This window comes from Desarmillaria tabescens, assembly GCF_030435595.1.
Source record: "Desarmillaria tabescens strain CCBAS 213 chromosome Unknown EV420scaffold_12, whole genome shotgun sequence".
NCBI classification, from domain to species: domain Eukaryota; kingdom Fungi; phylum Basidiomycota; class Agaricomycetes; order Agaricales; family Physalacriaceae; genus Desarmillaria; species Desarmillaria tabescens.
This window is the reverse complement of record NW_026848311.1, coordinates 612,888-632,811: the sequence shown is the minus strand read 5'-3', so window position 1 is coordinate 632,811 and position 19,924 is coordinate 612,888. Positions and strand designations below refer to the sequence as shown.

General features: G+C 49.0%; 4 protein-coding genes and 1 non-coding gene across 5 annotated transcripts; 3 read left to right on the top strand and 2 right to left on the bottom strand.

Annotated features, from left to right (window-relative positions):
• Positions 1–6,484: 6,484 nt before the first annotated feature.
• On the bottom strand, positions 6,485–7,853 carry EV420DRAFT_1671131 (uncharacterized protein; the record flags this gene model as incomplete). Its single annotated transcript, XM_060479063.1, has 6 exons — positions 6,485–6,914; positions 6,967–7,378; positions 7,430–7,439; positions 7,494–7,599; positions 7,651–7,699; positions 7,736–7,853. 6 exons carry the CDS (start codon positions 7,851–7,853, stop codon positions 6,491–6,493), a joined length of 1,119 nt encoding a protein of 372 aa, XP_060332612.1. The 3' UTR covers positions 6,485–6,490.
• Positions 7,854–12,847: 4,994 nt separating this feature from the next.
• Positions 12,848–14,556, bottom strand: EV420DRAFT_1532997 (uncharacterized protein). The gene is made up of 5 exons (XM_060472741.1): positions 14,435–14,556; positions 13,547–14,377; positions 13,280–13,497; positions 13,093–13,249; positions 12,848–13,040 (listed from the first exon to the last, which is right to left on the bottom strand). The coding sequence occupies exons 1-5, from the start codon at positions 14,475–14,477 to the stop codon at positions 13,003–13,005; spliced, it is 1,287 nt and encodes a 428-aa protein (XP_060332611.1). The 5' UTR covers positions 14,478–14,556; the 3' UTR covers positions 12,848–13,002.
• A 451-nt stretch (positions 14,557–15,007) lies between these two features.
• EV420DRAFT_1532991 (D-lactaldehyde dehydrogenase) lies at positions 15,008–16,382 on the top strand. Its single transcript, XM_060472740.1, has 8 exons — positions 15,008–15,226; positions 15,276–15,363; positions 15,412–15,472; positions 15,523–15,704; positions 15,754–15,833; positions 15,884–16,025; positions 16,053–16,124; positions 16,173–16,382. Exons 1-8 carry the CDS (start codon positions 15,023–15,025, stop codon positions 16,349–16,351), a joined length of 1,008 nt encoding a protein of 335 aa, XP_060332610.1. The 5' UTR covers positions 15,008–15,022; the 3' UTR covers positions 16,352–16,382.
• A 1,124-nt stretch (positions 16,383–17,506) lies between these two features.
• Positions 17,507–19,248, top strand: EV420DRAFT_1671111 (uncharacterized protein). The gene is made up of 5 exons (XM_060479062.1): positions 17,507–18,125; positions 18,183–18,200; positions 18,253–18,627; positions 18,655–18,957; positions 19,019–19,248. Exons 1-5 carry the CDS (start codon positions 17,934–17,936, stop codon positions 19,139–19,141), a joined length of 1,011 nt encoding a protein of 336 aa, XP_060332609.1. The 5' UTR covers positions 17,507–17,933; the 3' UTR covers positions 19,142–19,248.
• Positions 19,249–19,420: 172 nt separating this feature from the next.
• On the top strand, positions 19,421–19,494 carry EV420DRAFT_t126. Its single transcript has one exon. It is a non-coding gene; the product is annotated as a tRNA-Ile (tRNA).
• Positions 19,495–19,924: the final 430 nt, after the last annotated feature.

The window sequence follows — 19,924 nt, the reverse complement described above, 5'->3', positions numbered from 1 at the left end:
GACGCAGGCCCAGCGGGCTGGGCTGACGACCTTTCTCCCACTCCGGGCTGACCTCCCTTCGTCAAGGGTGCAGTCGAGACACGACCTAGGGGGCTCTGCCCTCGAGGGGCTTTCCCTGTGCGGTCGGCCGGGGGTTCCTGAGCTGGGACGGCCCCTAGGGGTTCAGTGCTTGTCGCAGACCGCGACGAGCGGCGGTAATCCCCTCCTACGCCATTTGGTTGTTGCGATTCCGAATCCTTAGTTTCTTCCACTGGTAACGCGGCGAAAATGTTTTGGTATTGTTCAAAAGGAGTACCTACATACGTAGTATAAGTCCGACTAGTAGTACAAGAACGCGCACCAAGTGAAACTAAGTCCTTTGCCGACGCCGTCGAATCGCTTATTTCGACGCCGGCTGGTCTTTTGACGACTTCTCGTCCTTCTTCTTTTCTTCCTTTGCCTCCTCGATCTTCGTAGTGGGGGCAAGTTCCTCGTTTTCGGCTTCAGCGAGCAATTGGCGGAGGCGGGCGACGTTGGGCTTTTTGCGAGGTGGGAGTTTGACGGGAAGCCACTTGGACTTGTCGTCAGGGCACTTGTGCTTCGGGGTCCACCCAGTGTTCCCACACTTGAAGCACCGCTTGTCGGACCGCAGCTTATCGATCTCCATCGGTTGCCCGGCACCTCCATAGGTGGTTCCAGTGGCGTCCTTCTTATCGCCCCCGGAACCCGACCCGCTTCCCTTCGATTGATTGCCTCGACCCGAACCGCCTTGGTTCGAGGAGGACTTACTGCCCAGTCCTTGGGCTACTCCATACCGGTAATTCGCGTCGATACGCAATACTCGTGCCTTCCACTGGGCATAGGTTGTGGGGCGCTCATTGTCCCCATGCATAACCGTATTGCGTACCGTTGGCCTGATTGCCGCTTCCACCGCCTCGAACATTTGCTTCTCATCTCCGAACTCCTCGCACTTATGGGCCAGCCTCTCGAACTTGGCAAAGAACTCGACTGCGGACTTGAAGTCTGCCTGCCGGATCTTTTTCCATTCTGCCTTCCATATAGTCAACTCCGCTACTTCGCGGAATTCGCGCTTAAGATCCTCGGAGAATTCCGCCCAGGTGGGGAACCTCCAATGACCTTGCGGGTCCCGGTATCGGTAGTACTGGTCGACCCACCATTGTTGCGCGTCCCCTCGTAGATACCCTTGCGCGAACGTGATGCGATAGGGGTTGTGCCCCTGGTCGTTCATGGAGTAATACATGGGGAATACCGCGAAGTAAACTTCGCAGTGGTGTAGGAAGCGTGTGATATCCGAGGAAACCCCGGTAAAATACTCCGGCTGGGTCACCAGCTTGGGCTTGACGTCGTTCCACGGATTGTTGACGGCTCCCGGCGCGAGTTGCCAGGGAGGAATTGGATCGGGGGGGGATGGTACATGCGGCGGTACCGGCGGTTTGGGCGGTCGTGACACCGACCGTAAGTTTCGATTCTCCCCCGGGGGAGGATATCCGGCGGGGTCTGGATAGTGCGGCTGTTTTGGCGGAAGCGGGGGTACCGTAGACCCCTTGCCTTTGTCTGTGCGAGACGGTCCAGCCTCCGGGTTGTCCATCTCGTCATCGTCTTCTCCTGCTCCGCCGAAGAATCCTTCGGGGAAGAATCCTTCCATGTCCCTAGGTGGGGGCATGGGCTGTGGCCGACGATAGGGCTCGCATTCCTGCTGCGGCGCAGTAGGGTTGACCAGGTTCCAAACGACGGCCGCCCGGTGCCAAGTTTCCACTTCGAGGATATTTCTCATGAGGTATACGTCCCCCATCTGTTTGGCATGTCTGTAATCCTCTCCTGCCTCGGAGAAGAGCCACTGCGGGTCTTTCTCCATGTCTTCCATCATGATTTCATATAGCCCGTGCCAGGGTAGTAATTCGAAGATTCCGGGCCTAGGCGTGGGGCCCTGAAGAAGGACCTGCCTGACCGCCGCCATCACTGTCGGCTCTAGAGCCTGGTTTGGGGGTCGAGGCGGCATCCTCTGCCTCCTTCCTCTCTCGGGCGATGCGGTCAAGCTCCTTGTTCCGCCTCCACCTTCCGATATCTGAGTCCTCGTTGGAGATCTCTTCCTGGTATACTCTCCAGGCTCGAGCTCGAGCTTCGAGGTCTGCGCCTGCCCTTCGGGCGTATCCGGTGTAGCGAACGGCAGCGGCTCGTATCCGGTTATCGACCTCGGCGGGAGTGGCGTCGGGCTCAAGGGGAAGGTCCCAGAAGCCATTGGGTCCGAAGAGGGCGTCCTCTTCGGCGCGTCGTATGCGTGCATCGTGCGCTCGTCCTCGGTCCATTCTGGCCTGGACCTCTGGGGACTCCCTGGCATCTCGAGTGAGTCGGAGGGACTCGACGTACGTGTGATAGAGGAGTGGCCAGGGACGCTGGGCCGCAGGGACAGGGTCGGCGAAGGCTCGCGATGAGACGGATGGTTCCCAGCCGGGGACTCCGGCGAGTCGCTCGGCGGCGGTAATTGTCCCAATGTCCTCTGTGTCGAGGTCTGGGAACTCGCTCCAAAGCTCCCCACTCGTCTGCTCGTGCGCGGTGACGGGGGGAGGGACCTCTGGGGTCTCGGCCCTTGCAGCGACCGGGTCGGGCTCACGTCTGGCCTGCTCTCGGGCCACAGGAGTTTCTTCCCCGTCGTCGGCGTAGACCCAACTGGTGTTGGGGTACCAGGCGACTGGGGGGCCTCTATCGGTTGGCCAGGCCCTTGGAACAGGCTGTGAGTGAGCTGTACTGGTGGTAGCCGCGGAGGCTCCGAGGCTAAGCTCTCCGGAATCGCTGTCGAAGTCATCCTCTTGGGCGACTCGATATCTCCTACTTTCACTTTTCCAGACGGCATCGGTCCACTTGTGTCCTGATCGGCCGCTGTAGTTGTCTCCGGTATAGGTAGCATCTTCCTCCGTGTTCGGGTAGAGGTCGTCGAAGAGGTCGTCGAGTCGGGTTCTTTCCCACTCGGTGAGCTCGTCCCCTTCGAACTCGGTATCAGGCGTTTCTTCGCCCGCGACCAGATGCCTGGTGTCTTGTCCTCGGCTTCCTGTGTCGTTTGACTCGTCTTGGACTGGAGACTGGTCGAAGAGGCCTGGTACGGGCGAGTCTCCTCTGTCGAGGAGTACCCCCCTGGTATCGGTAATGTCGATGGAGTCTGCTGGAGCGCTGGAGGCGCTTCTGTAGGAGTCGGTGCTCGACTCGGAGGATCGCGAGCTGGATCGTGACGATGTGTAGAGGGATCTTCCAGGTCCCTCGGAGGCGTTGGATTCGACATCTCCTATTGTCTGTTGGGAGGCCGAAGGAATATCGATTACCGGCGGTGGGTACGCCGGTGCGCTGGGGATGTAATGGAACGGTAGTCGTGCGCGGACTTGTCTCCGCTGGCAGCAACGGTGAAGTTGGTACAAAGTAATGGACAAGAAAAAGAGTATAAAAGTCGCGAAGACGGCGAGAATGGATTCTGACCAGGGCATTCGTCAGGGGATCTATCCGTGGCGTAAGTCGACGATAGACCATGCAAGCTGATATACAGCAAGAATGGTGAGAACGATGAGGAGGGCGATGATCAAGCTAAGGTCGGTCTCGTAATTAGAACCGTTCATTAACAGGATCTCACACTCGTTTGAATCAGGGGAGCTTGTTACTATCAACAAGATGATTGTTAATAGCGATGCAAGCTGGAGGGCGAGTACGAAAGGTTTCGTGTTGGGATACGTTGTTCCTAAACGAGGCGGGGATATAACGAGTACAGGGCGACCAGCAAGCTTGCTAGCAGCACTGCCGGTATTCCGAGCGCGATTAGGAGGAAGGTTAAGTATACAGTCAAAAAGACTGCAAGGAGTAGGTCGTCGTAGAGAATTGATTCAACAATCAACCGGGTTACTAACAACAGAAGGAGTAGCCGAGGGGGTATTAGCCACAAGGCTAGGGCGACGAAGTAGTGTATCGGATGAATGGTGACGGTGAGTGCTTTTCCGTTGGTCCACTCGTCGTACGTTGACAAGCACCGGGTTGTCCACACGAACGTAGGCGATGACCGCTCTGGTCAAGCAAGGTAATTTCTCGAAGAAAGTTGGGCAGCGCTCTTTCTCGGAAGTGACGCTGAGCAACGTAGAACGAGCTTCGGCTAAATGTTAGCCACTAACTCAAATCGACTTAGATCGTACTAGGATCGCTACTCGCACTTCGGTAGACGATACACTAGCAAGTCAAAGGCGACGTAAGTCGATGGGACACTTAGACAGAAGAACGGAGTTCGATGTTAGGTAGAATAAACCTTAGCCGAAGCTGGGGTTTAGGCCAGCTGAGGCTCTGCTTAAATACACGTGAGTAATCTAAAAATACTACTGCGCAGTCAGTCCGTGATGATCGCGCCGCGTAATCCGGCTGACTAAAGAAAAAGAAAAGAAAAGAAAAGGAAAGAAAAAGAAAAAGAAAAGAATAATCGTAACAGTCGCGTCGAACTTGAAGGGCCGTTCAGCCGTGTAGACCTGCGGAAGACCTGATGAATCAGGGGACAGCATGACTAACATAGCAACCTTCCAGAATCCAGAATTTCTTGATCAACGAGTTTCTTGGTAAACCTATTGTTAGCCGTTTTACCGTGAAATCTTTATCGAACATTCATGCCAAGAAATGACCGTGTGGCCAGGCTTCGGTGTCGAGTGATGAGTGAAAACGTCGAATCAGAGTGGATCATGGACGCTTGACGCTAAGGATGGCCAGACGATCAATGATGGATGTAAATATGAATATTTCTCGAGTGACCACACCACCTGTAAGAGGCACTAGTGTGGGACCAATGGCCTGAATGATATAGATAATTCAAGTTAACCAAGCTGCATGGGCCACATGGATCAGCGGATAAGTATAAGCTCGCGGCAAATGTCAAAATGCATGACATCTGTCCTCGGAGATAACTGCGCGAGTCCTGGAAATTTGAGTATTTCTAATAATGTCAGTAATACATATCAAGCTTCGCAATGTGCCAGTATCACGCCTTGATGCGGCCATTATGGCACGAACAACATCTCAGAACGACTTGGTGTCGTGGATGTATTGTATGGTTTTTTGGGTGGGTTATTGAGCTTCTTGTCGCTCTTGGAGGGGCTTGGAGATCGCCAATTTGTTATTGCTGTAAGCATATGTTCCCTATTTTTGGTCATTTCTGCACCTGCTATTAATTACTTTATGGAGCCACTCCTGGCAGCGCCTGGCCCGCCTGGGAAAGTTGGATCGTTCCGGTCTTGAAACCCCTGCTAGAAAAAGGAATGTCAGTATGCAACTCCGCAACACAGGGGAAAATTACTCTATCCATGAATCATGACGCTCTAGAATCAAAGGGCGACATCACATGCGGAAAGGCTCGCCCGATCTGCTTGAATGATTCTCTAAGATAATATGCAGTGCCGGTCCCAAGGGTTACACTCATTGATACTTGACTGAGGACCACTCTTCAACATGATCACTTCGTCCTCGTAGGCCGACATTTCAACTTGATAGCTGAGATCCACAGCTGGGTGATGGCTTTTTTGCACGAGTCAAAATGTCATCAAAACACACTTTTGGGATTTTGCATCGGTCAAAATCCTTCAGTATTTCCTTATTAGGGAGCTGCCAAGGATTTTGATTCCATTTTGACCCACGCAAAAGAGTCGCCACCCAGCTGTGATAGAAGATCAGGGGTAGACTCAGACTGGGAATTTGAGATTTGTGAAGTTGTGTCAGACCGGTGCCTGGACCGACGAGAAAACGGAATTAGAGCAAAGGGGAGTAGGAAAGAGAACGAAAAACAAAGTGCATGACAAGGGGAATGCCAAGCCATGCAGGAGATGCGTCATACACAAGAAGGCAATACCAACCGAACCAACCTCAAGGCAACGTGCATCTTGGCAAAGGTGATGTGTGTGTATGCTGTTCCCAAGGATGATCGCGGAGGCTGAGCGCTGAGGACCCGTTAGAAATGGTATTAAGGCCCATGTTGTGAAGTTCACGGGTATAATTAGTGGCTGGCACATAAGAAATAGTGACACCGCAGAAATAGACATTACTTGCTATGTAATGGGTAGCATCATTGTCGCGTCGTGGTGGTAGAAGGCCATCCTGGCAGGGATCTACGTGGCCGGTACTTGCCGAGTATTGAACTTACGCTTACCAATTCCATTGTTGCACCTCAGTAATAAAAAATTCGAGAGCCTGTGGCATGAATATTTGCCTAGCAAGGCTGCGAGATTTATATGAACGGATAGGTCCTGTTCTGAAAGAGTCATTAGCTCCCTGTTGCTCCCTGAGAACGTAAAATTAACTGACAACTTTAAATTTGTGCAAGCCTGGCTAGCAAGGTGTTGATCGTTCGCATGTCAGTGGAAGAAATAGAATTAATGATCCTTTATTGCACATTTGCGAACTAGTCTGCAATCCAATGATTGAAATTATGGTATGGATGGTATGGATATAGAATAACAACATGGTGATCTGAAAGTAAAGATATCTAAGATGCCACTGCAGGATAGTCAGCATACCCTTTCCTCTCATCCACCTCCGTTCCTCCATGCCCATACAGCGTCATGAAATCAATATTCCCTTCCAGCGCAACGTCTTTCTCAAACCTCTTCACTAAATCAGGGTTCGCCACCCAAGGAATACCAAAGAACACCCCATCCACTTTCTTGTCTTCAACATATCGCGCCGCCTCCTCACCCGTGAACAACGCATTTGCGAATACTTTCGTAGCCGGATTCTTCAACAAGGGGGTATACGTTTCGAGGACATCATGCTTTGTCATGCGCTGAACCCCGTCAATAACAGGATCGAGATGCTCTGCATACCGCATGAGCGTAATGTAGGCGATTCCGAGTTTGTCAATCTCTGAGATGAGGTACCAGAACGTATCCAACGTCTCTTGAAGCGGCATTCTGTTCAACTCATAAGCACAAAGTAGCTGCACGACTTGGAATAAGGACATACCCGACATCATTATACCCTCCGGCGGGGTTCAACTTGATACCGACCCTATCTGCACCCCATATGTCCACTGCGATCTTGATGACTTCAAGAGGGAACCGAGCTCTATTCTCAGCGCTCCTGCCCCATTGGTCTGTCCGGTGATTCGACGTGCTATCGAGGAACTGGTGGATCAAGTACCCGTTCGCGCCATGGATCTCTACGCCATCAAACCCCGCCTGTTTCGCGTTGATGGCAGCTTGCTTCCACTGGGCAAGCAGAGTGCGAGGGTCGTCGATTGCAGTAGGGGTGATGTAGCCTGGCTCGCCTGGAAGGAAACAGAATTTTCCTCCTCGGGCAGAGATTGCTGAAGGTGCGTAGACGGGGAGTCCTGAGGCAATCTGTTCAGGCGCATCGGGGTGGCTTATGCGTCCAACTGATGATATGTTAGTATGTATTTCTTACGGGAGAAAGACCGGGAACTCACAATGCCAAAGCTAGAAAGTAGACCGTATTAGAGGCTAACGAAAAGAGGTGATAATAAAATGTACCTGAGCAAAAATCATGCCTCCCTCTTCGTGTACGGTGTCAGTGACCTTTTTCCATCCGTTGACCTGCTCTTGAGACCAGATACCAGGAGCATTCTGCCATTCAGTACTAAAACCAGCGTAAGCATCAGCACGAGAAGAACATGAGAGAAACGCATACCCTTGCTGAGCGACGAGGATGCCTTCTGTGATAATCAAGCCAGCACCCCCTGTGGCACGTTGTCAGTAGTACTCGACGTTGAGACTATTGGGGACGTTCGTGGGGATGGAACGATTCTGTGTCAAAGCGGACATGAAGACCCTATTCCTGAGGGTGGTAGGGCCGAGTTTGAGGGGCTGGAAAAGAGATTTAAGGTTCGACATCGGTGTAATGTGAGAGGATGTTTGTTGGTTGTAACTGATGAGGATTTTTGAGGCATATCATGCTTCTTATATATACGCGTCGTGACCAAAGCCATTCGTAAAGAGACCCGATGACATCAGTATGTACCATGACTAAGGGTACTTAGAAAGTTTCGAGTTTCTTGGTAAACTTCCAGTCCTTGGCCGTTCTGCCGATACAAAAAAGAATGATTGAGTCCAGGCACCCAAGTGAAAATGTCGAATCAGAAGCTACTCGATTTGAAGGATGTGATGACAGGAAGTAGCTGCATAAACATGAATGACTATTGGATGACCAAGCCATCTCTAGTGCTTACCTGGGCACCATTTGTTGGCTCGAAGGATGTGGAGTTTAACGTTAACGTTCATATTCAAGCCAAGTTCAAGTGAACAACTTGAATGTAACGAAATGTTGACGTTGAACATTGAACGTTTGAATCAAGAGTGGACTACCTGGCCACGTGCAACTTTTGTGCCGGCGCCCGGCATTTCTAGAGAGACATCGTACTATCATGATTGATTGCTCTTCCTCAGCCATCTCTTCACCAAATGAGGCGATGTCCTTACCCTCATTCTCATGGTCCTGACACCTCTCTTATGAAACCAATACCGCTGCCTCAGCCTTACTCCCGAATACTCATGTTGTCGCAGTCCATAGACATCAATGAGACACAGGGTTTCTGGACACCGTTCTTCAATATCACACCCAAGGACATCCAGGCCGTGATGTAAATGAATACCGAAGGTGTTTGCACTCTCGAAAATGACAGGAACTCCAGGCGAATCAAGTCGATGAGAAGGGGAAGAGAGGGAGCTACAGCGAGCATAAGAGGGAACATCACCATTAGTGCACTCCTCAGCGCTCAGCTGGGAAGCACACTTTGAGGGTGCTGTCAGTCTGGTGAAAGAGTTTGGCTAGCAGAGTATCCATGTATCCCACGTACCACTTATCGATTTTGGTTTGATCACTGACCGTGTACTTGTGGGGTACCGGTAGACCATCATCGATGGCAGCATCTTGACCGACATTTACGTCGGACATCGTCTTAACGACACTGAGTGGGAACAGAACGAACATCTTAGCTTGTCTCCGGTGAAGAGGCTGGCTGTGGGCACCTGTGGAATAGTGAGTGGGCTAAAAGGCGAACCTCAAAAACCCACACACACACTCACACAACTACACAAACTACAATCACCCTCGTAAGTTCTAGGGGGAGCGATTATTTCTAATGCGATCCAACTATACTTCAATATCTCGAAGAGTTTCTCTTATTCTCAGCACTCTTAGCGAAGCTAAGCTTTCTCTAATGACTTCCTAAGTCTAGGAACTTTTTACAGGAAGGTCGTTCACTGGCACGACGCAACCTTCAAGGCAGATTTGAGTTGTAATACACAAGGGACACTGATCCCAACAGAAACAGAGGCAATACACGCCGAAACTTTAGTGAGCTCGCTAAAAGAACACCACAGGCAAGCACTGACTTAGCCCGCTCGCTACACAACTGTATGTAGGGGTTCTCCAACTAACTCCAGCAGGTTATCTCAACTCAAGAACACTTCAGAAGTGCTCGGAAAACAGATTCAGAAACGGAACTTCGAACAGAACTGACATGGAACAGACTGAAACAGAACAGAACAGAACAGAACAGAACAGATCTCAGATTTCCACTTCAACACATTCTCCGAACAGACTTATCACACTTAACAGAACAGAAACAGCGTCACTGATTCGTATTCACTCTGACTAAGTTCTCAAAAGTCTTATCAAAAGGGTATCTCGTATTTCTCTGAGTGAGCTCGCTAATTCTATGCACAGCTCGAAGTCACAAACTGATCCTTTGTTACAGTACCGCCTTCAACGCGTGCACAGGAACTCGGGGGCTCAAAACTTGGCCTCTACCTACTGTAACCAGTCTACTTATACTACAGGGGAATTAGAATTACAAACGTCACGCAGTACCCAGACTCCTACATGCGTAGCACGTTGCCACCGCCGCCTTACTGAGCATCCAAGTCGGACTTCCCAGTTTTAGTCTCATTTCTATAGTGAGCTCGCTAAACGCGTGCCAAGAGGTGCTCTCCCGACACCCGTGGGCTTGTTCTCTAGCGACCGACAGGTCTAGGCGCATGGAACTATCAGTTCTGGCATATGTCGTTCAGGACTTCTTTCTTGGATTCACAGAGGCTTCTCGTAGACATGGCAACAAGTGAGTCTTCGAACAATGGGACTCAGAACAATGGAACACGGGCTCGCGGTGATGAGCCTCAAGGCTCTGTACGCTCAGAATTCGCGGATTTTAAGCATTATAATAAATGCCTTGTCCACTTAGCGGACTTTCACTAAGTCAACGATTGCAATCACGGCAATACCCACTCTTACCGCCAACTATCCTTCCCAGCTCGTATTCCGTATCAATATGCGCCACTTCATTAATGCCGCCAGGCACCTGATTGCAGATCTCATGGATTTAGGACCATCATTGATCGCCCAGCACAGCCATCGATGACATCAGCATCAAGTGTCATTTAGAAGAATGCCACAGTCAAAGTACCAACTCCACGGCAAAAGACCTAATGCCGTGACCTTTCCACTCACTTTACTAAGGCTGTTACAACGCCAAGATAATGCCGCACGCATCTACTTCAGTGTACTTTGCCGCAGCAACACAGCAGCCCAAGAGTCCGTATGTCGGGGGAATTCTTTCTGATCATTAAGTCTATACGCGGTAAAACCGTGTGGGTGCTGTTACTTTAGAACTCTGGGAGCACGCGTTTTGTATCATTTCTTACCAATCGATGTACTAAGGACTTACTAAGGACTCGTTTCAAGTATTCTAATTTTATTCCGGACTTGTAGTATAAAAGCTAGTGTAGTAGTAGTTGCTAGACGGAAGTTACTGGACACTAGCCATCATCCACGTTATCGACCACTGTTATCGCTTGTACTCGCTAGGAGATAGACAATAACAACATAGTCACTCCAAGTTATACTCTCTGTCACAGCTTTTCTTCTAACGGTATTGGTGTACGCTCATATTGCGCCAATACACGGAATTTGGTGTCCACAACTCGCTTTTATCTTTTAATCCGCCAGCATCGTTTCACTTTCACCAGCCAGGATCGTTTTCATCAGTTTTCACCTTCTACGTCGCCATCGTTTTACCCAGTTCAGTTCAGGATCGTTACGTCCCCGTGTGGACTCAGATTAGGATCGTTATTGCTGCCAGCAGCATCTGTCACAGAATTTCGGTCAACAGCTTCAGTATAGGATCATCAGTCACGGTATTTGGTATCTTGCCGTCAGTTTCAGTATAGGATAGTCTCCGTGTAGACTCAGGATTAGTATCAGTTTCGTTTTGCCGTCGTTAACCTCAGTATAGTTTCAGTTTCAGTCCAGCCCAGTCCCAGCCGTCGTTTTGCCGTCACTAGTTCCCCCTCATATCATCGCCAGCCAGTCTTATCTTCGTTTTACCGCCAGTTTCTCGTTTCTCGACTACAGTCTTCGTCTCTTGCCATCACGGTATTTGTTATCTTGCCAACGGTATTTCTCTTTGACGGCATTTTCTCTAATTCCATCAACATCACCCATGGCTTTTACTAGTTAAATTGCCGTCACTTCGTTCACGGTTTGCCGGTATTCCCAGTTATACCGGATTCCGTTCCTTCTCGTCTATCGAGACCCTCCCCGGCTTACAGCCAACGTTTTCTAGTACTCGATCGTTAAGGGTACTACTTCGCTGACTGAAAAGTCGCAGTGTATACTTGCGTTCTTGAGGAATTCATCGCACGGAGGTGCACCGAAACACTCGCACAACAACAAAGCCTTTATTGCCGCTACATGCCATTTGCCGTGAACTCCTCTAGAGTTTTGGTTTTTGCCGTTGCCACGGAAGTTTAGGCTCATCAGCGGACTTCAGCCGAAGCCCATTGCCCAAGCTCATGCCGGTGATATCTGTCAGCTTGCTTAAGGATTTCCCTGGATTTTCAGGTACGGCGCATCACAGTTAGCAAGCACGCTAAGTGTTCTCAGTGTCAGTGCAATCTTCAAGGTTTTATCTAGCTCCTGCGAGTGTGCTTGTAAGTTAGAGCCTAAGGCATTGGGTATAGGGTTTGGCCTTCTCGTCACGCATGCCCATCAGGTACAGTGCTGTGACTAAGTCCTGTTTAGAATCCCATTGCTTCTTATGCCATAAGTTATATTCCATGTCATTGCACCGCGTAGCATTAGTGTCGACACGTAGTTTTAGTCCACTCGCTCACTATCTCTCAGTATGCATGTAAAACACTCTAGATTGCAAAATTACACGCGTAAATAGGCTGCAGTCGCAACACCGGGGAGTATGGTAGAAGTGCCTGTACTTTCTTCCTATCATTGGCATTGTGGATGTCCTATCCTGACCTGCCTTCATAGTGCTCCTGCACCTTGTCAAGCAGCTTCGTTCGACTCAGCATCATGTCATTACGTCGAATATGAACCTTGTGCCACGCCTGCGCAGAGCAGCATACCCCAACTTCAGGGCTCAGATATGCCAGGGCCTGCGATGGCCCACTGGTTCATCACAATCAACTTCGGTATCTGATGCAGAGTATTGTCTAGCAAGGGTGCAGAATATTTAATTGTGCAATATGCTAGGTATCTATTAACTATATCAGATCATTTGTGTGATTGGGATGAACACGCACTGGCGTACTGATGACAGGCAATGTGCGAATCACGATAGGTAAGGTGCCTATCCCGGTCTGAGCAGATCCGTGATCATCGTGCTTCAAGTTTCGGTTTGCAACCCGATGTGATTTTCTTAACTTTTACAACCCCTTGGTAAAAAAATCAGATTTTTTCACTCGTCAGAAGATGTGCAATGATGTAATCTGTGTATCAAACAAGGGAGTTCTGTATCGAATAACATCTGGATTCATAATCAGGCCCAATACACTTCACATCCAACTGCTGGTGCTTAAGGATGTGATCAGCAAGCGATGGACACTCCCGAGTCAGACAACAAAGTTGGTATTCATGATGATGCATCGCTTTGAGTAATAGATAGTAACAATGAAGTGCTAGTCACTTGTTCATCAACGAATAAATGGCTACCTTTTAATATTCTGATCAAGAAGTGGTACATTCTGAATCTCAGTCCACGTCGCCACCCGAGATAGAATTCTCATTCACTTCAACAAAGCCGTTAGAAATGAATAGAAGCACGGATACGGAAGAGCTCACCCCATTCAATCTTCAACTTCTTCCCGAAACGTTCTAGCCTCTCTTTAAGGAGAGCCTCCGATAGTGCTTTTCGGTTCGCCCCAAATTCTGTTTGCATAGAGACGTGCATGATGAACCTTTTCAGCTCGGGAAACAACTCTGAAGTGAGCTCTGAGAGCTGCTTCCAGTCGAATGATCACTCGGCCACAACGCCGTCAATGTGTTCTGGTTCTTCAGCATAAATGAGCATGGTGAGGGAAGTCAATTTCGGAGCCGGTGGGAGGACTTCTATGACCCTACGGCACCAGTCCACTGAAGACAGTGGTTTGAGGGGAAAACCCAGCTGGACGATGCCAAACATTAGGGACGTCAATGAAGGAAAAGACCGGTTCGTGAAGGGAGGCGGGTTTGTCCAGGGTCCATGAGCTATTGGCAAATGAACAAAAGGTTAAGGAAATATGTAGGGGCTATGCACGGGTCACATAGTATGGCGATTGAATGGTCAGCTCCTCGAGGGACTGGGCAGAAAGGGCGACGAGACAGGTGAATGCCTTCTGGGAGAAAGGGAAGTTGTCTTCGTAGTAGATACTCTGAAGATTTTTGGGACATGATACTGCTAGGATGTCATCAACCAGCCAGTCCAACGGTGTTTCACATTCCTCAACTGATAGCCTACGAAGATTGGTCATGTCGCCAGCGAAGGCCAGGGACCCCCCGGAAAAACCTGCGTCATTGATGTCGATGGCTTTGATATTGAGAATTTCTATCCGGGGCAACAGTTTCAGGAATCGTTTTGTATCAGAGATGGTCGCAAAGTCCCCCGAGAGCTCCACCTCCTTGAGAGAGCAAAATGTCGATAGGAACTGCTGCATTGAAACCGTGCAGTAAATCGGATGTGAGAATGGGGTATCCCATATTAGTTTACGAGCCTGTGGCATATCAGGGAGCTGAAAACATGAAGGACTGGAGGAATAGACTGTGTCGGGGCACGTGAGATGCATCAGAGCATCATCTGGGTATGGATTATTCAGTGACAGGATTGGGCCAACGTTGAAATGAGCCCCGGGCTCGAACATGACCTTCTTAACAAAAAGAGGTACTTGGGGCAAATGGGATCCAATGTCACGCCAGCGCATAAGATCACCTTCAGATGAAAAAAGTGCGGTGGAGAAGAGGTGTCGTAGGGAAGCCGCGCACCATGACTTGGATACACACGATGACACGAGTAAAGAGTCTTTGTCGTCTCTGTTGTTTTCAACGATTGCGTCTATTAACTCGAGGGGAAGTTTGTTTCCGATTCCTCTTCCTAAGTACATACTTGGAGATAAGTGAACCTCGTTTGTTGGTATTCATAATCACGCACCGTTTTGAGTAATAGATATGTCAACCACATCTTTCTGCTCCATCACGCGTTCTTAACGTTAGAGACCTTCGACAGGACAGGCTCAAGAGGGCTGATTGTCAGAGTTGGAAGGCCGTGAGCGTAGAAGGTGCCAGACAACAGCCACAAAGATCACGTGCAGCGCATATCTTTGTCAGCGGAAATTTGAAATTTCCTGACAACTCTTTCTCTCCCTTCGACAAGCGACCATGAGCGCATCGGTTTCTAGGCAATGCATTTTCATAAGTTTCCTCTTCTCGATGTCAGAAGGGGAACTCCTTTAGTCTCATCACCTCCATTTCCGCAATGCTGTTGATTTGGAGAATATAGCTTTGTATTGAAGCGAAGACCAGACTTGGAATTTATTCCACAGTTTTGCTCAGGTATGTTATCAGTTGTTATGTCATCTTGCCGTTTTCCTGATACAAGGCAACGACACTTAGCTGAGATGATGTCTTTTCGGTGAGTTCTGTTCTTTTTTACAGCATGGCTTATTCAGATTCTGTGTCTGTTAGTAATCCGGCCTGTATATATAATCTCTTCGGCCCCAGTTATGTTCAACCCTCAGCTATGCCATCACTCAATCCTCCCGGGAAGGTTCTCGTCTCCGGTGCAAGTGGCTACATTGCAGCATGGATCGTCCGTACCCTTTTGGAGAGAGGCTATACAGTGCGAGGGACAGTGCGCAGTCTAGCGAAGGGAGAACATTTGAAGGAGACTTTCAAGTCGTATGGAAATAAGCTGGAAATTGTCATAGTCGACGATATGTCCAAGGTGTCGTGTAGCGTTCAATAAGACGAGCAAATTCTGATGTCCAAGACAGGACGGCGCTTTCGATGAAGCAGTTAAGGGTGTGGATGCAATACTCCATACAGCATCGCCTGTCCAATTGAACGCAGATGACCCCCAAGGTATATTCTGCCTTTACGGATATCGATCTCTCTTCTCATTGCACCCAGAGCTGATCATACCCGCTGTGAAGGGCACAGTTGGCATGCTGATCAGTGCAGCCAAGTATGGGTGCGCATATATCCGCTGATTTCATATCTCTGTTGCCCAACATCGCTCAGATCATCCATACAGTGCATCGTCGTCACTTCTTCGTGTGCTGCAATTCTGCGGTCAGAGCCAGGCACCATTACCTTATCAGAAGCCGACTGGAACGAGCAATCACCAAAGGAAGTAGAGGAGAAGGGCCGGGATGCCCTGCCTAATATAAAATATCGTGTGTCCAAGGCGCTGGCTGAGAAAGGTACTGTGGTCTTCATCCCGGACGAGGTGCATGTACTGATGGTCCGAAGCTGCTTGGAGTTTCTATGAGGGACACAAGTCTGAGTTTTCGTGGGACTTGACCGTGATTCACCCACCAGGGGTATTTGGGGTAAGCGGTCGCTGGATTCCTTTGGATACTTATCTGACTCCTCTTGTCAGCCCTTCATCCATGACGTACCCACCCTTAATGCCCTCAACGCCTCCATAAAATTATGGTACGACAACGTAGTCCAGGAGAATATGGGTGGATTGTCCCCCGACACAATCCTTACAAAGCCAGGAAACAGTTGGGTGGACGTTCGTGATCTCGCCGAAGGTCATGTCTGAGCATTGGAGGTTGAAGCAGCTGGTGGTGAAAGGATCATCGTCTCAGCTGGCTCATGCGTGTGGCAGGACTGCAGTAGGTCTTTTATACCCCCCACAAAACCGGGCTGATCAACATCTGCAGTTATTGCGGCGCAATCTTCCTCAACGTCTCGCACTCTCCCTAAGCCAGTCCCTGGTGAACCAAAGTATGCAGTTATCTTTGACATGAGCAAAGAGAAGAAATTACTTGGGTTGAAGTTCAGGACCATGGAGGAAACAGCGAGAGATGTCTTGGCCGATTTTGACAGACTCGGGTGGTGATTGAGAGGTATATGTTCAGTCTATTTGTATGTCAAACTCACAACTTTACCCCGATTTATCTGCCAAATAAGTATCGATTTCCAACCACCAGCCAACCAGCGCTCGTTAAATGACGTTGATCTTTCCTTTTCAAATCATGCAAGGAACAAGGGCTTCTTATGTGTGCGATGCAAGGAGCGATAAAATGGATGAGCAGCACGCAATGGCGAAGCCGATTCCCCTGAGCAAAGAAGCATCACAATCTTTGCTGTCCTCTTGTTCCTTTAGTCTCTGCACTTGAACGCATCCCGGGTGTTGATCACCCTAGTCTCTTATATCTGAAGGGGTCTTACAAAATATCTGGGGCGACAAATCAATGGAAAAAACGATGCCGGCCATTGATGCACCTATAGGCTGACCTTGTCGTCACACCAGTTCCAACCCCAGTCTTGTCGATGGCGGGATGTTCATGCTCAACTGCACTCCTCTATCAGATATTCTGAACTACGTCAGCTCTCAGACGTGCATCGATGCCATCTATCTTTGCAGCTAAATCAACAAGAAACGCTATGTATTCCCAAAGAAATTTCTCGCCATACGCTCGTAAGGGTGACAGCAGCGGGAGGTGGTGGTAACGCAGGGGAAGAGATGTACAACAATACACTGTAGTTGACAATTTTCCTAGGTGTGTATAGTGCTTTTTCGTGACACATGTCTGACATCTACAATAGGACGGCCGACTGGAACTGGTGAAGCAATCATGTTCGACTGTCAAGGCAGCTCGGATCGCTCTGGACCATAAACTTCCATTATCTTTTCCGGACCTTGCGAGCTGGATGGTCGGGACACTACTTAACCAATGTCCTGGTGGTAATCAAGGCCAAATTTCTACGAGTTATTCAAATCCACGGAATCTAATGCACATCTAGCAAGTTTGGAGAGACCTGCGAGAAATAATGCTACTGCTATTCAATAATTAATACTATTAGTCACGACTGCGTCGGCTGCTGTATAGATGGGTTCCAGCTCTGCGGATAACAGGTACGCCAATACTATACGTGCGTCCAGACATTGAAGCTAATGATAAAAGCCGTTCGGGTTTCGTTACTACGTTCTATCGAGGCTTGAGATTGTACAATCGGTTCAGAATGAGTACTCAACCATAAATGGAGATTATCACCAGCCGACCAAGAGACTTTTCTACGTTCAATCCATCCATCACACTAGCGCATCGACTCTGGGCCGTCATCGTCGCTCTCACCCATACCTTTGTAAAGGTACTTCAAAATCGTCGAAATCCTTATATGTCGCTGGACAACTTACATATACTATGTTACTCCTTCTCCGTCTCTGCCTTGGCCAATTACCAGATTGTCGGCTAAGCAAAAGACGTGTCGATGTCTATCGGCTGCCCCACGGTCTCTGGTCAGACTTACTTCGCCATTACGCCACTGGTTGACTACTAGTCAATGTGCATACACAATAATGGTCCCAACCATAGAGCATCGACCTAACCTAACCTATTTGATTCAATCCCTTCCTACAATTCATTCAACAGGATAATATAAAACTGCCTTTGTCTCCGTTACATGCAGTATCATCGATGGTGGACTCAAAGCTCTTCCAACCTATCAGAGTAGGCAATCTCACTCTCAGCCACCGCATTGTACTGGCACCTGTGTCCCGTTACAGGTCAAGGGAGAGAAGCCATATTCCGTATGTCTCGATAATGAAGGAGTACTACGCTCAGCGAGGCAGCGATCCGGGGACACTTCTCATCACCGAGGCGACGTTTGTGGCTCAGAAGGCCGGGATATACAAGAACACGCCAGGGGCATGGACTCGGGCATAGCTGAGTGCATGGAAAGAGGTGCAGTTCGTATGAGTTGTTATGATGGACCAATTTCTTAACTTCCAGCCAGATAACCGACGCTGTGCACACCGAAGGGAGCTTCATATTCTGCCAACTTTGGGCATTAGGACGTACGGCTGACTACACCGACCTCAAGGAGGAAAATCCTTCCCTCAACATTGTTGCACCCTCCGCCATCAAGCTTGCTGACTCCTTGGAAACGCCACGCCCACTCACCCTTGATGAAATTAAAGAGTACCCTCAGCTCTTCGCGCGTGCAGCCTTCGACATCATACACAAAGCAGGCTTCGACGGTGTTGAGATACATGGTGTGAATGGATATCTCATCAACCAGTTCCTGCAGGATGTGTCTAACCAGCGTATGGATGAGTACGGAGGAAGCATCAAGAATCGTGCTCTGTTCAGGTTAGAGGTTCTCGATGCTGTCATTAAGGCTATTGAACCATGACAGACAGGAATCAGGCTTAATCCTTGGGGTACCACGCAGGATATGGGCATGCAGGATCCTGTACCCACGTTCTCATACTTCGTGTCCGAGATTAAGAAGAAGCATCCTGACCTTGCTTACTTACACGTCGTGGAGCCAAGGATCGCTGTTGATAAATTGAATGCATCAGAGTCGAATGACTTCATCCGTCGTATATGGGCACCGAAGCCGCTCATTTCAGCAGGAGGATATACTCGGGAGAGCGCGATGGAGACGGCTGATAAGAAGGGCAATATCATCGCGTTTGGATGGTATTTAATTTCGAATGTGAGCCTCCCTTTTCTCAAAGTATTATTGGACAAAGCTGATGTCGTTGTATTCTCGATAGCCTGATCTTACTGTGAGACTAAAGGACAACATACCATTCACGCTGTATGATAGATCGACTTTTTACCTACATGGGGAGGTCGCCGAAGGGTATATTGACTACCCTTTTGCTTCAGAATTGTAGATACAATATTTTGGTACACGGAAGACTTCGCACACAACTATGAAAGCACAACAGCACACAATATTACTGATTCGAACGCATTGTATTCAGGTCTCATTCTACGCTTGTGAATATTTTGTTTTTCTTATTCTTGGCAGCGTAGAGCGGTACCGTAAGCGGGTAAGCTCGCTGTCGGTCTTATATTTTGCTCATAGAGGCACACCACTTCGCATTCTGATTCGAAGGAAATCCTACCAATTAATTTCCAGACATGTGTATACCATCAGGTGTTGATAGTATGGCTGAGTAGCTCAGTTGGTTAGAGCGTTGTGCTAATATTGCGAAGGTCTTGGGTTTGATCCCCATGTTGGCCATCCAATAATTTTTTGATCATTGTATTGTTTTTCTAGCAGTTGCTTGAGCCTTGCAGTAACCCGTTACCAGTAATCTACCGGTCCGAAACCCTGACTTTTGTGCGCAATCATATCACAGGCAGCAGCTCGCTGCTCCATCATTCATCACCCGAAGGATCAGACTACCTCTGCGGACTCTACTTTGAATCTGTGTACTATGATGGCCTGAACCAAAATACGGTTCTGAACTTCATATCTATATATTAGGCTGTAACTGTTCTTTCGTGTTGATTCGGAATGAGGTTCAAAGTGTGCTTCAGCAACTATGATTCATCTCGTAGTGTCTCTAACAGCGGAGTCCAATGAAAAACTACTTGTTGATACTTGAGTTTGATATTGTCGTTCCCGAAAGTGCTTAGCACTTAGTACTGAGAGCTCAGTTTGAGTGCCA